Raw genomic sequence first — 22,982 nt, 5'->3', positions numbered from 1 at the left:
AGGGAAACGGGTGTGTAGATCAGATATTTGTTCTAAGATGTTTAGTGGAGAAGTATCTAGAGAAGGGAAGGAAAGTGTATGCTGCCTTCATGGACTTGGAGAAAGCTTATGACAGAACAGATAGGCAAGGTATGTGGAAGGTATTAAGAATATATGGAGTGGAGGGAAAATTGTTGAGTGCTGTGAAGAGTATGTACGAGGGAGCTAGGGTTACAGTGCGAGTGGATGGTGAGCTGAGTGAGTTCTTTGATTTCAATGTGAGACTGAAACAGGTTTGTGTGATGTCTCCATGGCTGTTTAATACATACATGGATGGGGTTGTAAAGGAGGTGCAGGGTAGGGCAGTGGATGTGGGGGTGGCTCTAATGAATGAGGGTGAGATTTGGAAGCTTCCGGTGTTGCTGTTTGCTGATGATACAGTACTGATGAGTGAAGATGAATGGGAGTTGCAAGGTTTGGTGAATGAATTTGGGACAGTGTGTAGGAGGAGGAATCTGAAAGTTAATTTAAACAAAAGTAAAGTTATGGTGTTTGAGAGGAATGAAGTCACAGTGTGTGCAGTGAGGTTGGATGGTGAGGATATGGAGAATGTGAGTGCATTCAAGTACTTGGGTAGTGTGATGAGTAAGGATGGAACTTTGGGGGATGAAGTGCGTGAAAGGGTACAGCAGGGAAGGAAGGTTGTTGGTATACTGAAAGCAGTGATGAGAAATAGGGAGGTGAGTATGGAAGTTAAGAAGTCACTGCATGATAGTATTGTGATCCCTACCCTGACGTATGGAAGCGAGGCATGGACTTGCAAGAGGGGAACAAGTCAAGAGTGAGAGCAGTGGAAATGAGCTACTTGAGAGGAGCATGTGGAGTGACGTGGAGGGACAGGTTGATGAATGAAGAAGTGAAGGAATGCTGTGGGGTGGATGTGGATGTGGTTGAGAAGATTAGGAGAAATACACTGAGGTGGTTTGGACATGAGAATGGAGAATGAAAGACTGACTAAGAGGGTGTATGTAGGTGAGGTGGAGGGAGGGAGAGGGAGAGGTAGACCGAGGATGAGGTGGAGGGATGGAGTTGAGAGGTATATGAGGGAGGGGGGGGGTGAGTTGGGGGGAGGGTAGTCAAATGGTGGGTGATAGTCAAATGGTGGGTGACAGTGCGACTTGGAGGCGTTTTGTCTGCGGCCACCCTTTGCGGGATTAGGGCGTCGGGCTATAGATAGATAGATAGATAGTGTGTGTGTGTGTGTTTTTTTTTTCAGGAAGAGGAATTCAATTCATACCTGCTATCTAATTCATCATCATCATCCATACCTCTTGCCCACTTTTTTTTTTTTTTTTCTCCAACTTTGGGCAAAGGCTTCAGGGCCTATCCCCATGGCATATCCCCAAGACCCAGTAGTCCTCCTACATCTCCACATGTCACCACTTCGGTGCTAACACCCACCATCCATATTGAATACATGCTAGGGCTGTCTCATATAGGCCTGGTGTATTGGTATTAGTGAGAGTGTTTTTACGATATGTCGGTGGGTCTTCTGGTAGATCAGTAAAGTCTACTTTTTTATTAAATTCAAATCCATAAACTGTTCCCTGCCCCAGTGAGGATCTGAACTGGGGTCCATTAGGACTGCAGGCCATCTGGGAGGGGGGGGGGGTAATGATCAAAGCAAAACTAATAAATTGAATGAGCCACATTCTCATTCACTCACCATTCAATCCCTAGGAATCCTGACACCACCTCCCAAGCATACACGTTAACATTTAGGCACTTCATCATGACCCTTTGTCAGATCTCGGGAGGGATGAAGTAGGATCCAGAAACAGCAAGAGTAGCCTAGTATGAAAGCTGACAAACTAGTAGTAGCATAAAACATCTCACTGAATATACAAAAGCAATTACCATACTTTTGAGCTGAAGGGGAACTGAATATGAAATTGTAACAGATCACAAATGGTGGTGTAATCTGATTATTAGCACTGTACTGTAATGTACAATACAGGACAACCAGTGGCCTTGTGGTTAGAAAGCTGCAGTTAGAATGAAGGCATTGCATATGTTCAGTTCTCAAGAGGTGACTGGAGGTTTGTTGATCATGTAATGCCTCTAAGGAGAATAGGCTGGTCATTTACCCATAAATATACTGAACAGCAGAAGCCTAGCCTCATGTCTCTACACCTCTTATGGAATGGAACTGACTTGTTGGAGCTCTGAGCTTTTGAAGGCTCTAACATGCTTTCTTGCATCTGCCTTGGTCACCTAATGGCGGCTCTCCATGCTGCTCGATCTCTGGCAGCTTCCCTATTCAGTCCCTTATCCCTGAGGTCACACTCAATGACCTCGTCCCAGGTCCTTTTTGGCCTACCTCTTGCAGCCCTATCCCCAACATTAACACTTCTCACTTTCCTCACCCAATTATCATGCCCTATCCTCTCCATATGCCCAAGCCATCTCAATCTACCTATCCTCATCCAGTCCCATCCTACCTCAACTCTTCCATCGTATACCTATACCCCCCAGGCCTCACACTCAGGGACGCACAGCACATCCACCTAATCATTGTCATTTCTGTACGTTTCAGCCTACGAATATCTTACTACTTTTTACATTGACATTCCTTCTGTATGGTAAAATGACTACAGTACCTTGTCTGATACAAGGAATATTATGTCTAGTAGAATCTGGTATGTAACTCTTTTTTAGAGATTGTACTTTATTACTGTATATCAAAAAAATTGTAAGTGACAATAACAACTGAATAGAAGATGCCTTTCAATTATCCTGTCAGATTGTTTTAAAATATACAGACAGAAGCTTTGTTCTGACCCATACATAGTACTCATTTTTTTATTCAGCCTATTAATATTAAAATGACTGATGCCAGAGGGAAAATTAATGACTACAAGCATATGACACAGTCGGCAAATTACAGCAAATAACCGTACAGTGCATTGGCTTTTATCAAGCCTATATTTTAATCAAACTAATGTTGTACTAATAAATGTTATAACCCCAAGTTCCTCTGAAATGTAAATACAGTAGACTGCAGGCTGATGTAGCCCCTTTTCTGCAGTCCACCATCCCTTTTTCAGGGGATAGGGAAAGTTGAGTGGCATTTGATTTGCCTAACCAGGTAGCAGAGCCATCCAGCTATGTCAGTGACCATACTAAAACAACCCTCTCCAGCACCCAAAGTTGTATGTATCGTACTTTTTTTTTCTTTTTAAATAATAATCTACAACTCTAAGTACTACAGTGCTTAAAATCTGTGTTCCCTTCCTGAAAACAGGGGGCAGGGTGGCTCAGGGATAAGGGATTAATCCCCGAGCTAGACCTCATCAGATCATATAGCCCTACTAGGGTTACAGAAGAGTGCTACCCCTCCCAGCACAGCAGTCACCAGGCGGGGCGCGAACTCGCAACCTCACGATTACGAGCCCAACACCCTACCACCGAGCTACCGCGCTCCCTGACTCAGGGATAAAGCGCCTAACTCTAGGTTGAGGAGACGAGAGTCAGATTCTTTTCTCCATTTCTCTGAAAACTTGCTCCTATGACTCATTCTGATATTTGCTGGAATAAAATGCAAGACTACTACAGATATCTCAACCACAAGCGTTTATGGCATGAGTAACACCTGAGTCCTATGACCCGGGTTGTGGAGTTGGTGAAAATACAGTATATCCCAACTCCAGAAATTTGACAAGTACGACTCCAACTTAAGTACTGTATATACAGTACTAATAATACAGCACATGGACATTGTTATGCTACGTACTCAAGGCTCGACCTCTCGCTCCCTGAGTACGAGGAACTGATCTGGGGTTCTTTTCAAGACCAGGTCTAGAGCATGCAACCAGAGGAACACGGCTCAAAAACACAGGCCAACCAATCTTACACGTATATTGTCATACAAACATACAGTACTGGGCACAATACAAATGGGCAGATTATACACACTATAGTGGACACAAGGGACAAGAGTTGTGACTACAGGTGACAGGGTAGCTGTAGGTGTCGACCAGGTGTGGGAAGGGTCCTGTCAGGCTTGCGCTCTTTGAAGGGGCACAGGACCACTGTTGTAGGCTGGATCATCTGGTGTGGGCTGCGGGGTGGCATAGGGGGAGGCCTTTCCCTGGAGGAGCCTCGGTGAGTGTGTCAGCCCTCGGGACTGGGGCCAAACAGGGCAAGTAGGCGCCTGCCCTTGGTGGAGGACAGCTCGCCAGCTGGTCTGGGATGGTCTCGGCCGGGAGTCCCAGGGGCGTCCCTTGATGGCTAGGGGCTGCGGCCTCACCTTTGTCGAGAGGCCGTCAGGGGCTGCCTGCGGCGACTCTTCCTCTAGAGTTGGGCAGAGACAGGTGACATAGGGGTGCTGGCTGCAGTAAGCATATCCCCAGGCTAACTATGGGGCTGCTCCAGTCCCTCTCCAGCTGCGACTCCGCTGGGGAGCTAGCTCCGCCCCTTGGGGTGTGGGGAGAGCAAGAGGGGATCCCCCTCGGCCTCTGGAGGAGTGAGGCGAGCAAGGGACGTTGCTCTCGGTGGGCATTGCAGGGGTAGCAGACAAGGGAAGTACGGTGGACGTTCCCTCCCTGGTGGGCATGGTGGGCACCGACGCGGTTCCACTAGATGCTGGGACTGCAGGTGAGAGGAGGACTGTGGCCGTCCTCTCTCTGGCAAGCACGGTGGGTGTCGCCACGGTCCTGCACCCTGTGGGGGCTGCACATGGGGGAAGTACAGTGGATGTTCCCTCCCCGAAGAGCACAGTGGGCACTGCCACGGTTCTGCCTTGCCCTGGGAAGACAGGTGAGAGGAGTATGGTGGCCGTTCTCTCCCCAGCAAGCATGATGGACATCACCACAGTCCTGCTCCCTGTGAGGGCTGCAGATGAGGGAAGTATGCTGGACGTTCCCTTCCCAACGGGCACAGTGGGCGCCGCCGCAGTTCTGTCTTGCCCTGGGACTACAGGTGAGAGGAGTACAATGGCCATCCTCTCCAAGGTGAGCATGGTGGGCGTCGCCGTGGTCTTTCTCCCATTGGGGGCTGCAGGTGAGAGATGTACTGTGGACGTTCCCTCCCCGACAAGCACAGTGGGTGTCATCACGGTCCTGCTTGGGACTGTAGGTTAGGGAAGTATGGTAGATGTTCCCTCCCCGACGAGCATGCTGGGTGTCGTCGCGATCCTACTGGGGATAGTAGGTGAAAGGAGTTCAGTGGCTGTCCACTCCCCAACGAGCATGGTGGACATCGTTGCAGTCCTACTTGGGACTGTGGTTACACGAGTCCCACCCCGATCCTGGCGAGTGCTGGTCTGGGCAGAGAGTAGTGCAGCGGGGCGGCGTACCTCCCGCGGGCTCCTTTATGGGGATGAGGGGCTAGCCCGTCTTGCTCGGGCCCTTTCTGCGCCTCCCTGTGGTCTCCCCTTGATGCTGGTATTTCAGACATGATGCAGGTAAATGAATAATATTCATGAATTCTGATAGATGAAATGCTTAAAATTTTACTTTAAAATCTCTACTTGTAGTCCTTGCATAATAACAAATAAACCATTATACATGGTTGTAAAATAAACTGAATAAAGTATTGAAAAGATATGATTGATACCCTTTCAGAACCAAAAAGCTCGCTCTTGACTCCAACCAAAAACAAACGACTCCGACTCCAACCAAAAACAGACGACTCCACAACTCAGACTTAGACTCCACAACCCTGCCTAAGACTTGGTTAAAATATCATCTGCGGTTAACTGGACTGAAATACAGGACTAGAGTGTCCCAACCATGAGATGGTTAAACACTAGTGAGGGCAGGGATGTTTTTTTTTACAGTGCGCACAGTGATGACAGGATGAATGAGGATCTAGGTGAAGAGGGTCCAGAAAATGAAAAAATTCCCAATCTGGGTACAAACCACACTACACTATCCCCAGGCTGAGAGAAAGAAAGCCAGACATCGGGTCTGCACTTTGCCGGAGTCAGAGTCGTACTCTGTCTCCCCCTTGGTTCTACCTCAAGTAATTCACTACACCTCAACACCCTCTACAGACGCAGAGACAAAACCCGACCCTATCCTTTTTCAGTGTTCTATGCGGGATGTCCCCTCCAGATCTCCCCTTCCCTTCGCACCAACTGACCATTTCTTGTATATAGCCTAAATATCACGTAAATATTGGATGTAAGGCGGTATACAGAGGCTTGTGCAATAATAAATATTTTGTCCTGCCATCTGGAGTTTCTGTGTCTAAGCCTGCTTTGGTGTTCCTCCCTGTTTAGAAGAACCCCACTAGACCAGAAGGACGTCAGCATAGAAAAAAAAAAGTGTACTGTATAACACCCAGAATATACTGATCAGGGATAGTAGTATGAGTTAAGAAGTAAACTGACCTTCCATCGTAGTGTACTGGTGAGAGCCTTGACATCAACAGCCTGGTAAATTCTGTTCTCTCGAACGTGGCCTGAACTCATCATCGCTGTCCTGTATGCTGAGCGGTAACAAGATACAATATTAACACTACCATATAGCGCTGGTCAGGAGGTGCTATGGAAAGGATGTATAACCAGACTATTGTCTTGTGGCTCAAGCTACCTTATCTGGACATGAACCCTGCAGACTGTAGGGGGCACGGTAGCTTAGTGGTAGAGCATCGAGCTCGGGGCCGGGGGGTCGTGAGTTCGAGCCGCGCCCGGGTCTGCCGTGCCGGGAGGGGTAGCGCTCTCCTGTAACCTAGCGGGGCTATATGGCCTTAGTTGCCTAGCTCGGTGAATTCATTTCTCCATTTCTCCTGTACACTGCAGGCTGAATTTGCCCTGCTACAGTTTATCATCCTCCTATCAGGCGTTATGATGAGAGATATCTGTATAGTCCAGCAGTAGAGCCACCAGGTTCTGGGCTATCGGTGTCACCCTCTCCACCAGCACTCATTCTGCCACTGAACTACGTGAAAAAAGCTGCAGAACCCAAATCTCCACAAAGCTAAGGTGGACGTACTATACTGTAGCCTACGTTGAGAGTTTACAGGTGACTGGTGGGGGACGAGGGCGGTAACATAGAAGAAGAAACGCAATGGAGTAACCTTAAGATAAAAAAAAACAAAAACAAAAGACAAGAAGGGAGCAACAGGTATATCACATGGGTGGAGGATGTGTGGCTGTACAGAATTTCCTCTCCCACAAACAACCAGTGCAAGTTTCAGATAGCTGAGGAAGTCCTTGACAGCTGACGAAGAAGATTGCTAGCTATTAAAAAAAGAAAAAAAACTTGCTCCCAACCAATAAGACAAGGCTATTCTCCACCCACTTTGATAAAAATGCCCTCCGTACGGAATGCAGTCCTATATAAAGAAACTGCTTGTCGTGAAAATGTGTTATGGAGAGGAAAGGATAAGGGACATTAGCATTATTCGGCCTATTGGCGATGGGGGCCGTAAAAGGACGAAAATCTCTGCGAAGTTAATGTCATTATTAGAGACGAGTGGTGAGGGTGATGGGTGGGTAGATCGAAAACAGCTCAGTGCCTGGGCGAACTACCTCACTTGCATCCACCCAACATAACAAATCGGGACCATTACCTGGATGGTGAAGCTAACCTTTTTAGGCACCTCTGCTAACTGCTCCTTAAGAACTACTGCTGTATAGACGTGCTGTCATAAGACTGGAATGGAGCTCTTGAGTGATGGGGCTACACAAGAACATACGAGAGGATAACTGCAGTAGGTTAGTTGGCACATGCTAGGTATCTCCTAAAACAGTACGGTAACTAAACTACCAGTATATGACAAGGGTAGCAAGGAAGAGCTAGGTCTAATACGAAATCAGGTAACTGGGGATGATTATAATAATCACACTATTTTGCCAGCGCACCTTTAGAACTGCGAGTGGATGAGAGAAAAGCCATTACTTTCCTCTCTTTTGGTAACTGTTTTTGTATACATATACTCAGAGCTGATGTGACGTAGCTTGAAAGTGTGCCGGCTACCAGTCACGTGTGGGCGGCGATTAAGTTGGTACAACTAGTAACATGATTTTAGTGTCAATTGAAAGTTCACTGGAGCCTTTACCGCAACGAATGACTGTAAACGTCGAATGAATATCGATAGAAAAAAAAAAAAAAGAAATGAGGGGGGAATAACCTAAAGAATAATGGAGCGCCAACGTTTCTTTCGAAGTAGGCACGAACGCCTCATCCCGTACATTCTGCATCTTGAACATACGGGGCTTCATTCTGTCACTGTATCCAGAAAAATACAGTATATATAAAAGAAAATAAAACTAACATAACTTTAGAGCAAGAAGATTCTGGAAGGACTCTGGACTTACCATATTGAAACTGGAACTGGAAGATTCGAGTATGACATGGCATGAATGAACTAATAATCCATGCAAAAATTATCTGAACAAAGCGAGCAGCATTACTGTGATTTATAATAAAAAAGTGAGCGCAGAACCGAAATACACTGTAAACGATTGTGTACTTGGGTGTACTAACCGAAAGCTCCAACTCGTCATTCTTCGTCAGCAACAGAAAGAGTGCGCGAGTTCAGGGAAAGCCTTCGTATTTCCTCACTTAAATCCTTCACCTGCCTCTTTATCGTGTCCCTATTGCTGTAGAAGAAAAGTACAACAACCATGGACTTCAGTTACCTTATAGAACTGGCCAAGGACAATGACAAAAACAACAAACAAGAGGTAAGAGGTGTGATGATGGGGCTGGTGTTGTCAAGTCAGTATGGTACCCTAACCTATTTATACATTACACACGTTTTCTGTCGAGTGTTTCCGGGTATGGTTACCGGGATGTACTTTGCCTAATAAGTAATGCTAATGCGTACACAGAGGCTTGATGCGTAAAAGCTGGTACGACCTTTTCAATATGTCAAACCTATTAGGCGAGTGGGGTGGGAGGAGTAACTAAGGGAAATCGCCTCTTCTTGTGCTCTTCTAATATACCACCCAAAGTTTCTGTATTTGTAAATGGTATTGACTGTTAAGTAAATAACGAGGTGGCTCTGGAACTTTAATAACCCTTAGCTATATGATAATGGCAGTTTTTAATTTGTTCTCAAAGGTGGTAAACACTGCCATTAACACTTATAATTAGCAGGTCAGAACTGGAAATCAAGCACTCTCAAGTCCTGTATATTTATGTCACAACATTTGAACACACTTTTCTTCTATAACACTTTGTCACAAATGAATAGTAAAGAAGATATTTGTGTGTGCTGACCTCATTCTCCTGTCACTCTAGCAGCCTTCTTCAAAACTCAAGAGAACCAATCAGCACCAGACTTGAATTTACATCCAATTAGAGGATTGTAATTTTCATGCCAGAATGCAGCCCCGCCCCCTTCCGTTAAGTTTCAGTGCATGTGTAGTGTAAAGTCTTGATTGACTGCTATGGGATCCTGGTATGTTCATTCATTCATTCATTGCCAGACGCCATGTATCCCAGACGGGGTGGCCAAGGGCTTAGAGTTAATTGTTTTACAGGGAGGGGCACTAATCCTCCACCAACCCCACTTGACACGTAGGGATGCCAACAGCATCTGGTGTTCCCAGGCGGTCACCCATCCAAGTACTAACCAGACCCAACGTTGCTTAACTTCGCTGATCGGACGGGAAGCGGTGTACTCAACGTGGTATGGCAATGCCTGAAATATCATCTGTTTATATGGCAAGAAATTTTTATTACTTCAGCAGTGAAACTGTATTTTTCTAATGTTTTTCACGCCATTTATTCAGTTTTTATCATTCTTATTGCAAATCAATCTTTTCCCACCACCACACTCCATGGGAGAGTAATTTCCAATTGAAGAGATTATCAGATCTGAATGGACGACCTGAAGATCATCAGATACCCCATTGAGGTATTTGGAAAGATACTGTGTTCTTGTATGTTCATTAATCATCATGGGAATTCACACACATGTATTTCAGTGTACTACAGCAGTGTAAAGACCATCCTTGGGAATGTTGGCTCTTACCGGTACTTACTGTAAGTAAGGTATTAGACTTTGTAAAGTATGCAGACATATTTTTAAAAGTTAAAGTGAGATACCGATTACCTGTAAAGCGAACTACAGTGTTATTACCCTACCCCTTCCCTGACAGTATGCCAGTATGTTACATAACCACTATTAGTATACCATAAGTAAGAAAACTAGATCAGAGTAAATGAAAGAAGTATAAAACAGGAATTGGGTTTAACAAGTAAAATGAAAATAATAAACTCGTAGGTCACAAAAAATAAAAGCACTGAAGGAGATTAAATAAGTGGAATGAGTGACTATGGAGAACAGCTCATGATGTCACTCCACTGACTGGGCTTATAACCTGGCCAGTGTTTATGGAGCTTGGATCCTACTATCGCTATGGTGGTTCTCGCAATCGTTCAGCAGGGTCGGGTAGAACTAATTATACATCGTTTTGGCAATTCTTCACATAGTGAGGCCAGACTTTGTGCCAGTAAAGTAAGCTTTATGGGCACCTGACGAGCGAGCAAGCATTAGTACATACGCCCATCATCATAATTTCATCTTGGTGTTGCTAAACTTTCAAAATTTCTGGAGAGGTTCAACAATAACAGAAGAATAATTGAGCTAAAATATTCTCTCTCTCTCTCTCACACACACACACACACACACACACACACACACACACACACACACACACACACACACACACACACACACCGCTCGCTGGTGCAGTGGTAATGCTCTCGCTTGCCAACTGGTGGACGGGAGTTCGCGCCTCGCTCAGGTTGCGAAAAGTTTCACTGACGAAGTGGGTGGTTACTGTCCCCCTTGAGCAAGGGGACGGGTGTGTGCGTGTGTGAAGGTCACAGCCTTGCCCTTAGATCGGACTATATAAGCTCTCAGCTCCCTTCCGGGAGGGTAAAGCTGACGATCACGACCATCAAGTGATCCTGACCGACCCGGTGAATTACACATACATGAGCATAATATCCAATATTTAATTGTTAGAATTCATGCAAGAAAAGTGTTACAACTGGAAAATTTAAAAAAATCATTTTCATAGTGGAGCATGTCAGTTGAAGCCCTTGGTTCATTCCTTTGGAAAGCTGGGATACCAAGGGTTTTCTTTGGTCTCATGAGTAAATATATAGCTAAAAACAAAAGTTATTGAATGTACAGTATGTGCTACCTGCTGAAAGAATCTCTTCACTATCTCACATGGCAGAAATGCTATTCATTCATTCATTCATTGCCAGACGCCATGTATCCCAAACGGGGTGGCCAAGGGCTTAGAGTTAATTGTTTTACAGGGAGGGGCACTAATCCTCCACCAGCCCCACTTGACACATGGGGATGCCAACAGCATCTGGTGTTCCCAGGCGGTCACCCATCCAAGTACTAGCCAGACCCAACGCTATTACTCTCTGAAAACCATTGCGGTTGGGCAGTGTCGTGTTGTCTCCGCTCATTTCTCACCTGAACATAGAGTAAACATTGCTTCGCTTACTTATGCTTAATCACTGAAGTGAAGAGGTTGAAATGAGGACTTATCCCCACCAAGCCTGTGATGTACTGTACTTTTAATTTTCTTCTATCATCAAACAATTTGATATGGCTGCAGAGAGGCTTTAGATGTAGCCATGATTAACCTCCTAATTACTTGTGATCATTCCTTTGCTGCATATCATTTAATAGAAGTCTATGAGGACTTATCCCCACCAAGCCTGTGATGTACTTTTAATTTTCTTCCTACTATCATCAAACAATTTGATATGGCAGCAGAGAGGCTTTAGATGTAGCCATGATTAACCTCCTAATTACTTGTGATCAGTCCTTTGCTGCATATCATTTAATAGAAGTCTAATAAAAATTTGGAATCGGTGAGGCCAGGGGACTGACAAAAGATCGAGCTGGCTGGATGAACGTTGTGAGAAGTGCACAATCAGTAATTTTTGGCACCCCTTTTTAACGTGGCAACGTCCGGACTGACTATCAGATACACTTATGTGAAACTGTAGAACATGGTGAATGTTTCTGGTGTATCAGATACAGCCAGGATTCTGGGGGCTTGAATGGTGAACGAATAGAAGCATGGCCCATTGGATTGGGCAAACTTGGACTGTCTAGACATTGCCACTCCTCACTCTGCCCTAGGGTGGGAAAGGAGATCCAGATGATGATGATGATGAATTATCAAAATTAGAAAGATGTCACCATAGTGATGTACTTAATTGCTTTTTGCCCACAGGCTGCAAAGTCAAGATTCTCCACCAAGTTATCAAGACCCAAGAAGGTGGACCGGCCTGGTCCAAAATTGACAGCCGTCCATGCAGTCCTGGAGCGAATGGAGAAGGAGAAACTGAAGGAGAATGAAGAGGCCAGGAAGAAGAAGGAGGTGAGGCACAGTGGTTATTTAAAATGAGGTGGAGAAAAGCAGCTTGAAGGTGGAGGATAAAGGGTACATGAAAGCAGTTGTTTGTGGATCAACGTGTCTGGCTACAGGTTGATGAGATTTTAGTGTGTGTCAGACTCTGTCCAGAAAGTCTGCTAATTAGTCCTAACAAACTATATGGTTTTGGCATGACTGGATGCAGAAAGTGAGAAGTGTGAACATCAGGAGTAGGGTTGCATGAGGCAGATCGAAATAGACCAGGGACAAGGTAATCAAGTGTGACCTCAGGAATAAGGGATTGAATAGGAAAGCTACCAGAGGTAATCGAGTGTGACCTCAGGAATGAGGGATTGAGTAAGGAAGCTACCAGAGATCAAGAAAAGTGATCTTCCATTAGGTGACCAGGGCTGATGCTTGCAAGCATGTCGGAGCCTTTATAAACAATACGATATGATGTGATACGAAGCTGTTGGGGAGGGGGGGTGGAGTCTGGGTCATGCACCTCAACTTGGACATTTTCATAATCTTGAAGTTTTATTCATTTACCTGTAATTCAGTCCAGACCAAGACAATACCATGGCTGTACACCTATTCCTTAATTTTTTCTTAAATGGCAATATAGTATATTCTTGTGCAAATGTCTTGTTTCAGTGCAGCATTCAGGATGGGGGTGTTACGTTTGAAGTTAGTTCCTTCACATGAGTTTATTCAGCTAGAAAGATCTTTAGGTGCTGGGGCTAAATTTTTGTTTTTTTATAATTGTTTTCAGAACCTACTGGCCCTACGAGCACAAGACAGAAAATCCAAGAAACGTGTTAAAGCCATGATCAACATGAGTAAAGGTGCTTCAAAAGCTGTACTTGATGATGCTAAGGTACTGTAAGTTGGTTTACTATGCATGACCACTATAGCCTATATATGCTGTTTTGATGATTATGACATTTAGTGGGAAGCAAAACTATTGTATTAATCTAAACATCCATCATCCCATCCCATGTAGCCCCATGAGGAGCATAGGAGCCTGGGGCTAGGCAAGTTGGTCCTGACATTTAAGATGAGAGTGACCAGTCACACTCATCCCTGACCAAAAAAAATGTGTAATCAAATGATAGTGTGGCCCAATTGACTGGGCAGATTTGATTAATATCTTGTTTTACCTTACCCTACCTTGTAGTGGGATAGGCGGTCTGGATGATGATGATCAATACTGTATGTACATACGGTTAGGAGTGTAGGAATTTTATTGGCATGTGCATGGCCTCTTTACCTGGGCATGCTGACAGTAGTTCTCCCTCTTTCATGCTTTCTTGTTCCACATTTTCTGGTCCTTAGCCAACCATACCTTTAATGCTGGGATATAAAAATAAGTTATGATGATGATGAGTTGACCTTTGAGATAGTGCCAAGAATTAACAAACATTGAATAGTGGGTGAATGAGTGTATTGCCTGCTTCACTAGGGCACTCTGTTGATGGTTGTACACATTTCGTTATTTCACCATGTCATTCTTTATTCTACGCACCCCCAGTTATTTATGTGAAGTACAGTTATTGGGAGGTTGATGTGGATGTGCTGGAAAGCTTTATGAAGAGTATTCCCAAGATTATCTGGCCTTGTGTTGTGAATGGAGAGTTTGAGGTTGATGAAAAGAAAGCATGTGAGAGAGGTGACGAGAGAGAGGGAAACTGAGGATGAGGTGGAAGGACAAAGTGGAGAAGCAGAGAGAGGTAAACCAAGGATGAGGTGGAAGGACAAAGTGGAGAAGTAGAGAGAGAGAAACCAAGGATGAGGTGGATGGACAAAGAAAAGTTTATGGGTGGGTGGTGCGTAATTGAGAAGACGGAATGTTCACATCACCTCTTCTGGAATTAAGAACTGTATCTAGTTTGCATAGGAGGCTTTGTAACAGTTCACAGTTAGCAGTCTATTTTCACTTTATGTTACATGCAACTTATCATTTTAATATCAGTATACTGTAGTTTACATCAGTAACAAACAAGGGGATACCACACTAAGGTGTAATATACAAAAACATTGTTAAGGAAAAAAAGATATGACATGTCTAAAACCACTTAAAATACAAGGCATCTGGCTTTAGATAACTAGTTTGACAGATACATAAAATAGACTGTGATGAATATGATGTGGGTCTTTTTGTGGCAGGATCTGACAACAGCTAAGGGTGAGGAGCAGTGTGATGAGGATGACTACGGGTACGAGTCCACCATGAGCCAGACCATCTTTAGCAAGCTGGCAAATCAGTACGCCAACACACCCGAAGATGACAGGCTCAAGTTCATCAAGAAGACAGATAAGCGGAGCATCGATGAGATTAAGGTACCTGGCAATTTTATTCACCTTAGGACTTTTCAAAATGAATTACTGTTGTTGAGTAACCTCAGTCTGTCTGGCTGAGCAGAACTATAAACAACAGGCAAGCAGTTGCCTCCAAAGGGCCATCCTATGTAGTGAACTGACGTTCCCTTGCGGAAGACCACTTTGTCAGAGTGAGATATGCGGAAGAGTGGAGGGTTGATTCCTGGACAAATGCCACATTTGCATCTCCATCCAGGTAACAAGGCCACCATCACCCTGTTATTTGGTTGTGTCAGTACCACTCAGCATTGTAAATGGTTTTCTGGGTTACAAGAAACCTTTAGGCTTGTCACTCAGTGTAGAATTGCCTTGAGTGGAAAGAAGACTAATAATTGGTTATGGAAAGATGGGAGAAACAGGAAGAGAGGAGAGAAGTCACAGAAAAGAATGATAAAGGTGAAGGAAGAAGTAGGCAGTACAACATTTAGTGGATGATGGGTGCCCTCAAGCCAAGTAATTGGCTGGTTTTGGCACTTCATTGAGCTCCCAGTCCATAGATAATAGCCATTGTGCCGTGGCCAACTTAAATATGGGGATTCCCAATATGGAAACATGTCATTTGATTGTATTAGATTCGGGGGGTTTATATTTAGCCTTCATGAATTCCTATTTTCAATAAAACAGTTTGGAATTAGAAGCAATGCACCATCATAATGAAGGGTTTAATTAAAACCTTTTGTTCTTACACGTGATTATAATATCAGTGACCTGTTCCATATGATTATGGTGATAGGAAAATGTGAATGAATGTTCTGGTGAGATAAGGATACGAGTCTGTTTTTTCCAGAGCCGAGTCATCAACACCTTGAAGAAGGAAGAAGAGGAGGAGCAAGGGCCTCGCAAGAGAAAGCGCAGACAGAAAAGCAACGAAGAGTTTGAAGATTTCATCAATGATGGTGATGAATATGATGGAGCCCCCAGCACCTCTGAAAAGTCTGAGAAGCTTGAGAAGTCCAACAAGTCCTCAAAGGAGACAATAGTCAACGTAAACTTAACAAACTACAAGAGTGACAAGCATAACAACTTCAAGTATGAAAGGGATCGAGAAGGAAAGGACAAAAGGAGTGAGAAGGAGGAGGAGAAATCAAAGAAGAAACATAAACATAAACCTAAAACAAATGCTCCACCACCAATGAGCTTTGAGGAGCTACTGCGAGTTGCACAAAACAAGCAAAAGGAGCCCATACCAGACATAATAGAAGAGAAGAAGGTAAAAGACAGGGAGAAAAAGAAGGAGATAGAGCGTCCTCTGACTGCCAAAGAGAAGGAAGAGCTTGAAGACGAGAGGAGGAGGAAGCTAAAAAGAATGGGCAAACTTCCACCGGAAAAGAAGAAACCTGAAAAGGACGACACGAAGACAAGTCCTGGTGATGCTGCTGACAAGTCTAAAAAGAATGGTGAAAATAAGCAGTCCAAGAACAACGGTGAAAGTGTGCAGAAACCTGGAAAGAGCAGTAAGCTGAGAGAACAGCTGGAAAGCCCTAAACCCGAGCCCAAAACTACTGACAGGTCCAAATATTTTGCTGTATCATTTGGTCAAAAGCAAAGTGCTCCACCCCAAGCCAAGGAGTCAAAGCCCCAAGTCAGTAAGCCTCCTCAGCCAAAACCTGAGAGCAAATTCACAAAGCCTGAGATTCCTAAAAGCACTAAACCTCCAAAGCCGAGAGAGATTCCTACGAAAGATGTTACTCCAAAGAAGCCATCAAAATTCCCTGCAAATGACAGAGGCCGCCAGTTTCCTCCCTCGGATGTGCGGAGAAAACCACAGGTCAACCTTCCCCCAGCCAAGAGACGCATTGAGAGTGACTCCGAAGAGGAGTATGACTCAGAAATGGATGACTTCATTGACGATGGAGATGAGGAACTGGACTACAGAAGTGAGATTAGCAAGATGTTTGGCTATGACAGATCCAAATTCCAGTGAGTATATTTGTGTATTTTTAGTTTGTTTTGCATAATGTATAAATATGCTACTCATATCCAACATACTGTATGTTTGTAATTCATCCAGCAAGCAGCCCATGTCACTGGGCATGCTGCTATTAGCTCTCCCATTTTCATACCTTCTCTTAAACTTTTTTTCTAGATCTTACCCAGTCCTTTCTTATATGGGGAAAAAGGTCATGATGATGATATAATTGTATGTATTTTAATGTGAACAGTTACTGTACTTTTGAATGCCTAAAACTGTTCCTAAAATGGCATGAGGATAACAGTTTGATGTGGAAACATTGTTTACACAGCTTCTAAAAGAAGAGTATGTACCATCTTTTGTCTGTTCATATACTGTACATTGTGAGACAGTTGGCTCAAATTCTTCCATAATCCATGTTTGTGATATGATGAGCCTAAAATTTTGTGTCCCCACTGCTTTTCCAGGAACAGAAGGCATTGTCTACACCTTTTATAATTATTGTGCACACGTATAATTTTGTGCCTCCACTTAACAAGTTATAATGATGAACGTAAACACATTATCTACACCTTCTATAATTTTTTGACCTAACTTTTGCAGGGATGATGATGATGACTGTGATGACATGGAGGCATCGTTCTCACAGCTTCAGAAGGAAGAACGTTACTCAGCCAAGGTTGGACTACAGGAAGATCTGGAGGATATCAAGCGTGAGGAGGAAGAAAAAAAAAGGAAGATGATGAGGCTAAAACAGCTGAAGAAACAACAAGCCAAGAGATGAGGAGAGGGTGGGTTTGGTGTCAGCAAGAGTGTGTTATGTATGTAGTTGTCCAAGTGTGAAAAGACCTAGATGGTGAAGACTATAACCTTATTTAAAGTTATAGTAGGCAAAAGAGTGTAACATACAGTATGTGTGTGTGTGTGTATGTATGTATGTATATATATATATATATATATATATATATATATATATATATATATATATATATATATATAGATACATATAGTAGAGATAGAGAGAAAGTGAGGGTTATAGCAAGTGAAGCAAAGATGATGTGATGAAAATGAGTGAGATTGAAGGTGCAGTGAATTGCTAATGTTTGACCTACAGTTGCTCCCCTACTAATGAACTTATATTTTAAAAAGAATTTATTATTTTACTGTTAAATCTATATAACACTGTATTATAATACCCTGTACTGTATTAAAATACTGTACAGAATCTTGTAATATTGACATTAATTTAATTGAAACAGTTGGTATAAAAATGATGTTTCAGTTTCTACCTATTCATGTGTTCATCAATAATTTGTACATACTGGCTCTCAAGTATTCCTGGATTTCTGCTTATATTTTTTGAGTTAACCAATTCTTGAAGTTTGTAGGTAAAGGTGCAACTGTATCAAACTGGAGTACAGGAGATTATACAGGTGTTGGTGAGAGTCATAAATGTTCATCATCCTTATCATCTCTGACACCTTACTCCCTCATGGGAATACCTCTTCAGGGCATGGCCATAACAGAGCCTCCTCCAGTGCTACTTTGTCTCCATATACCTCTACAGTATAACCCCAATTCTTCTCCATAACCTTGTCTTACATATACATAATAAATTAATAAATTATAAGAATCTGTGGGCCTCATTATTACAATATTTAAACAAACTAATGACCATGGAAAGAGGTTGACATTACTGTACGTGGCTAGATATTGGTGATCGACGTTTGAAGCATTTCCACCCGCTAACCCCATGAATTCAATAACCATCCATCCATCATCTAATCCTATGTTGCCCCATGAGGAGCGTAGGAGACCGGGACTAGGCAAGTTGGTCCTGGTATTTAAGATGAGTGTGACCAGCCTCACTCATCCCTGAGTGGCATTACATGAGCAATAAACTCCAACCACCCCTTGGATATAAACCTTCACCGGCTTAATCCGACTGGAGCACCGTTATTACCCACTAAATCACCAGGAGCCAAAATTTGGTTATATGGTTACCACCCAGCATAGTAAATGGTTTTCTGGTGTACAGGAAACCATTTGGCTTGTCATTCAGTGTAGAGTCACCCACAGGCAGAAGGAAGAGGAAAGAATGAAGGAAAGAAAGACACAAGAGAGAGTGTAAAGTCACCTGCAGGCAGAAGAAAGAGGAAAGAATGAAGTAAAGAAAGACAGAAGAGGATGGACCATTTTTAAATTTATCCTTACTTCTTACTGACAAGTTTATTTAGTTCAGGTGTGACTTTTCAAACTGGAGGAGTTAGATAAGAAAGTCTCCATTATCCCACTGAATGCATGAAGTCTTTCTTAAGATGAATAAAACAGTCTGGAGGAAACAAACAAGATACCATAAAAAATTTACCCAGGCAGATATAGCGACTCCACCTGTCTAGTGGCAAAGTAACTGTACTGTAATTAATAATTCATAAATCTATCTATCAATAGCGAGAACTCTTAATCCCAGGGAAGGGGACCACAAACAAATTCCCTCCATATTATCCTGTCCTCCTCCATCAGGCTGCCCTTCCTCCAACATACACCATCCTCAATCATGTAGCTTTCCACCTCATCTTGTCTCCACATCACTTCTACTGTTCTTTTTTCTGTCAGCCCTTCTCTCTCCTTATTTCTTTCCCTCTTTGTCACTTTTATTACAGTACTCTTCTTTCCACTTCAGGTGGCTCTACACTGAGTGATACACCTAATGTTTCTCATACTGCAGGAGACCATTTACAATACAGGGTGGATTCCATATAACCATATAACTCGTTTTGTTGTGAATGGGATTAATTTAAGTTCTATTCAATCTACTGTATACTTAAGACTCGTTCAGAATGTTTCTTCTGAGCTGAATAAAAAGGAAGAGAATGAATGAAATAAAATCACTGGATTGATGGCAACATAATATGGAAATAACTTTCATACAGTATATAATTACTAATAGCTGACCTCCATCAGTCATAGGCTTCAATTTCATTAAAGCAGTGAATTCCCCAACTTGAAAGGTGTAAAAATGATAAATCAGTAAAAATGCCAATCCCATAATACCCCAACTAATTATGGTGATTAGTTCCTCTGCTTAATTAAAAAAAAAAAGGGGGGGGGGGAGGCCTTAGCTGGTGTACTCTACTGCACTAAAGACTTACTGCTCCTTCAGAATTATGATGACATGCTGATGCAAAGAATGTATGGGTTTGGGGCCCTACTTTGATGGCTGGTGACAAGAAATAATCAGGACTATACCGTATCTATCCCCTCTCAACCGTATTTATCCTCTCAAATGAATATTCTCACTAGCAGAATAAAATTGCCTGGAGAAACCTAGTTTAAACTAGAAAATACATCATTGGTTTCAAGCTCTTATGTAATCTAGTCACAAAACAATCTTATTATATACTTCTTGAAAGGACAGTTACTAAAACACTTTCATAAGTAAAACAAGAAAGTTTTTGTAACTGATGTGTTTTTGTATACCATATATATGTCCAGCTGAGTTTCTAGAGCCACAGTGACAACATTAGCTTGAGGTAACCACCAAGTGTACGAGTAAATAATATGTATAAATAAAATAACAACTGAATAATGTAGCAGATTCTCTGATAGTAATGATGAGAATACAGTAAACTCATACAGTATCCTTCAACTAATGCTCAATGCATTAGGAAATGAGAACTGCATAATGGAGACCTGGAGTGGATATGACATCTTATCACATTCGTAACACCCGAGTGAATTACAAGTAGCAAATTATTCTACTGAGTCTTCTGCTTATGCCTTACTCCAAGTGGCAGTCAGTATGATCAAACCACCTCCACATTGCCCTGTCCTCAGTCATCTGGTGACCTTCCCCCTATCCCACACATTCATATACTTCTCCATCCCATCCTTCCACCTCATTCTCAGTCTCTTTTCTGCCCCCCTTCTCACTCACATACACTTTCTTGGGCAACCTCCCCATTCACTTCACATGACCCTATCTTAGGGTACAGTACTGTTTTCCTTAAAATGTAATATCTTGTTGATGGTGGTGTAATGGAGAATTAAATGGTTTGATGGATGCCACTGTTCTCATGCAGTACTACCCAGCTGCTCTTGAATTGATAGATTTTGAGAATTATTGAATCCTTTAGAAGAGTCAGTACTTTTGTGAAAAAAATTATTACATTATTAAAATAACTCGTAAAGTATACCCCCATTAAACCTTCAGCGGTTTTTATGTTCCTTCATGCAGTGCACCTTACCAGTTGACAAGAAAGATAATTCTCATCAAGTAAATATCTTGGACTTCATGACTGATTGGCCAGGGCAACTTAGTTAGCTGGAAGACGAAGCTCGGGCAGACTGCAATGAAAATGGCTAAACAATTATTACATTATTAAAATAACTCGTAAAGTATACCCCCATTAAACCTTCAGCGGTTTTTATGTTCCTTCATGCAGTGCACCTTACCAGTTGACAAGAAAGATAATTCTCATCAAGTAAATATCTTGGACTTCATGACTGATTGGCCAGGGCAACTTAGTTAGCTGGAAGACGAAGCTCGGGCAGACTGCAATGAAAATGGCTAAACAAGTGTAATGTATATGAGAGGTGGTGTGCTCTGTGGGAGCAGAAGTGTTTTACTGATGGAAAAGAAACATTTGGAAGGTTCTTTTGATTATGTCACACCTCAATGGATGCAGCTCTGGGCAACAGATATGTAATGGTAAGTTGATGGAAGGAAAAAGAAGAAGGACGAAGCAAGAATGGTTGAGGAGCATATGGGGATTCAGGAATATTTTCAAGGTGTTGCCCATACCACTTTCTCAGGTACTGAGCACTTGCTACCCCCCTTGCTCTCAGCCAACTAAGTAAAGTTTGGTGTTCTGTTTATAAAACTGTCTAGCTGAATGAATACAGATATGAAAACTAGAGTTTGTAATTCTAGGATGCGTTGTGTCATTTATGTGTGTGGGAGAAGGGGATTATTCTCCCAAGCTACACCTACAGTAGATAGATCGTATACCCCTTCTAGGATTATGGGAGAGTGCTACCCCTCCCAGCAAAGGAAGCTACCCGGGCGTGGCGCAAACTCACGACCTCGCGATCTCGAGTCACACACTTTACCACTGGCCATCCCACTCTTCCCGTGTGCGTGTGTGTTTGTGTGTGTATGCGCGCGCGCGCGTGCATGTGTATGCATGGGGGGGACAATAGTCAGGAAAAGATATAACAGTATGTTAAGTAAAATAATCTATGTGAAAAACCTGGAGTGTTGCCAAAGTAACAAGGGAAACACCACTGGATCACCCCATGAATGATGACTGGGATGCCTGGGAGGTGTGTAGTCCACAGGAGGACTCATGGCCTTATGAAATGGGTTGTTAACCTAAGCCCAGAGTCAGACTCCCCACCCTCCACCCCCCCAAAAAGTTGGGGGCTGGAAAGAACAATTGCAGATAAGCCAGGATGTCACCTGGAGGTGACCTCTTTGGACGTACTTAGTTCTGACATGATGATATTCAGACATATGTTAATATTTTTTACTGCCCTCATGATCTGGATGTTCTGTTAGTGTATTATAGATGATGGATATATTTAGTAGATGTTAGTATGTGATCAAAATTATTGACAAGTCTGTGATACTCAGAAACTATTATTTACAATTTCAGAATTTATTTACATCCCCTAATAATGTCTCCTAATTCCCTGACCTCCTATGCCACAGTGGTAGAACGTAAAGAGGTGATCATTAACTGTAAGATCACACATTATGACTTTTCTGTTCATTCCAACCAATGACGTATGATTTTATTCAGCTCAGAGAAACTCATCACAGCAGCACACTAGCTGAAAATCAAGATAGTCTTGACGAAACTCTGTATTTTATTCTACTTAATGCCATAGTATTTTATCAACTCAAGCCCACAGTGCCTGAACAGTTAATGCATACAACTCTCTCACTTGTATTTTATTGTTCCTGTGACCAATTTTTATTCAGTTTTAGAGATTTCATGTACTAAAGAGGTAAGTGACCTACATTCAACCTTTCCAGTTCAGACTACATTATCCTGAACTTGAACAAATCACCTGGAGATAGCAACTACCACCCATCATAGTTTAACTGGAGGCACAATATCTGAATTGTCTAGGAGGTACAGAAGCTCTAGTTATTAAAATTAAAGGTACAAAACTCCTATACAGTTTCATATCAATCACAGGTACAGTACAGAAGCTCCTGTATTACCTTAAATACAGGTGCAGATACTACTGTAGCATCTGATGTATGTTACAGCTAACCCCTCAGAGGACATAATTTTTCATTTGGTGTAAAAGAGATATCTTTGGCCTGATAAG

At 42.8% G+C, this 22,982-nt stretch overlaps 1 protein-coding gene and 1 non-coding gene across 3 annotated transcripts; one reads left to right on the top strand and one right to left on the bottom strand.

Moving 5' to 3' along the window:
* Window positions 1-8,571: 8,571 nt before the first annotated feature.
* On the top strand, window positions 8,572-18,317 carry LOC145404494 (uncharacterized). 2 transcript variants are annotated; one of them, XM_080276055.1, is made up of 5 exons: window positions 8,572-8,674; window positions 12,209-12,355; window positions 14,516-14,689; window positions 15,516-16,648; window positions 17,244-18,317. In XM_080276055.1, the coding sequence occupies exons 1-5, from the start codon at window positions 8,615-8,617 to the stop codon at window positions 17,422-17,424; spliced, it is 1,695 nt and encodes a 564-aa protein (XP_080132181.1). In that variant the 5' UTR covers window positions 8,572-8,614; the 3' UTR covers window positions 17,425-18,317. The 2 variants fall into 2 exon arrangements, with proteins under 2 accessions (XP_080132181.1, XP_080132183.1); XM_080276057.1 differs by lacking the exons at window positions 8,572-8,674; window positions 12,209-12,355 and adding an exon at window positions 13,146-13,226.
* Window positions 9,520-9,637, bottom strand: LOC145404552 (5S ribosomal RNA). Its single transcript, XR_013898208.1, has one exon. It is a non-coding gene; the product is annotated as a 5S ribosomal RNA (ribosomal RNA).
* Window positions 18,318-22,982: the final 4,665 nt, after the last annotated feature.

Source organism: Coenobita brevimanus, chromosome 63 (genome assembly GCF_032717465.1).
Source record: "Coenobita brevimanus isolate Jiangsu-jjx chromosome 63, ASM3271746v2, whole genome shotgun sequence".
NCBI classification, from domain to species: Eukaryota; Metazoa; Arthropoda; class Malacostraca; order Decapoda; family Coenobitidae; genus Coenobita; species Coenobita brevimanus.
This window is presented reverse-complemented; position numbering and strand designations above follow the sequence as displayed.

Bases quoted from the DNA above. Each gene is read 5' to 3' on its own strand.
- LOC145404494 (XM_080276055.1), top strand. From the start codon at position 8,615: ATGGACTTCAGTTACCTTATAGAACTGGCCAAGGACAATGACAAAAAC. The intron at 14,690-15,515 runs GTACCTGGCAAT...TGTTTTTTCCAG, and splicing joins GGAGCATCGATGAGATTAAG to AGCCGAGTCATCAACACCTT. The intron at 16,649-17,243 runs GTGAGTATATTT...TAACTTTTGCAG, and splicing joins TATGACAGATCCAAATTCCA to GGATGATGATGATGACTGTG.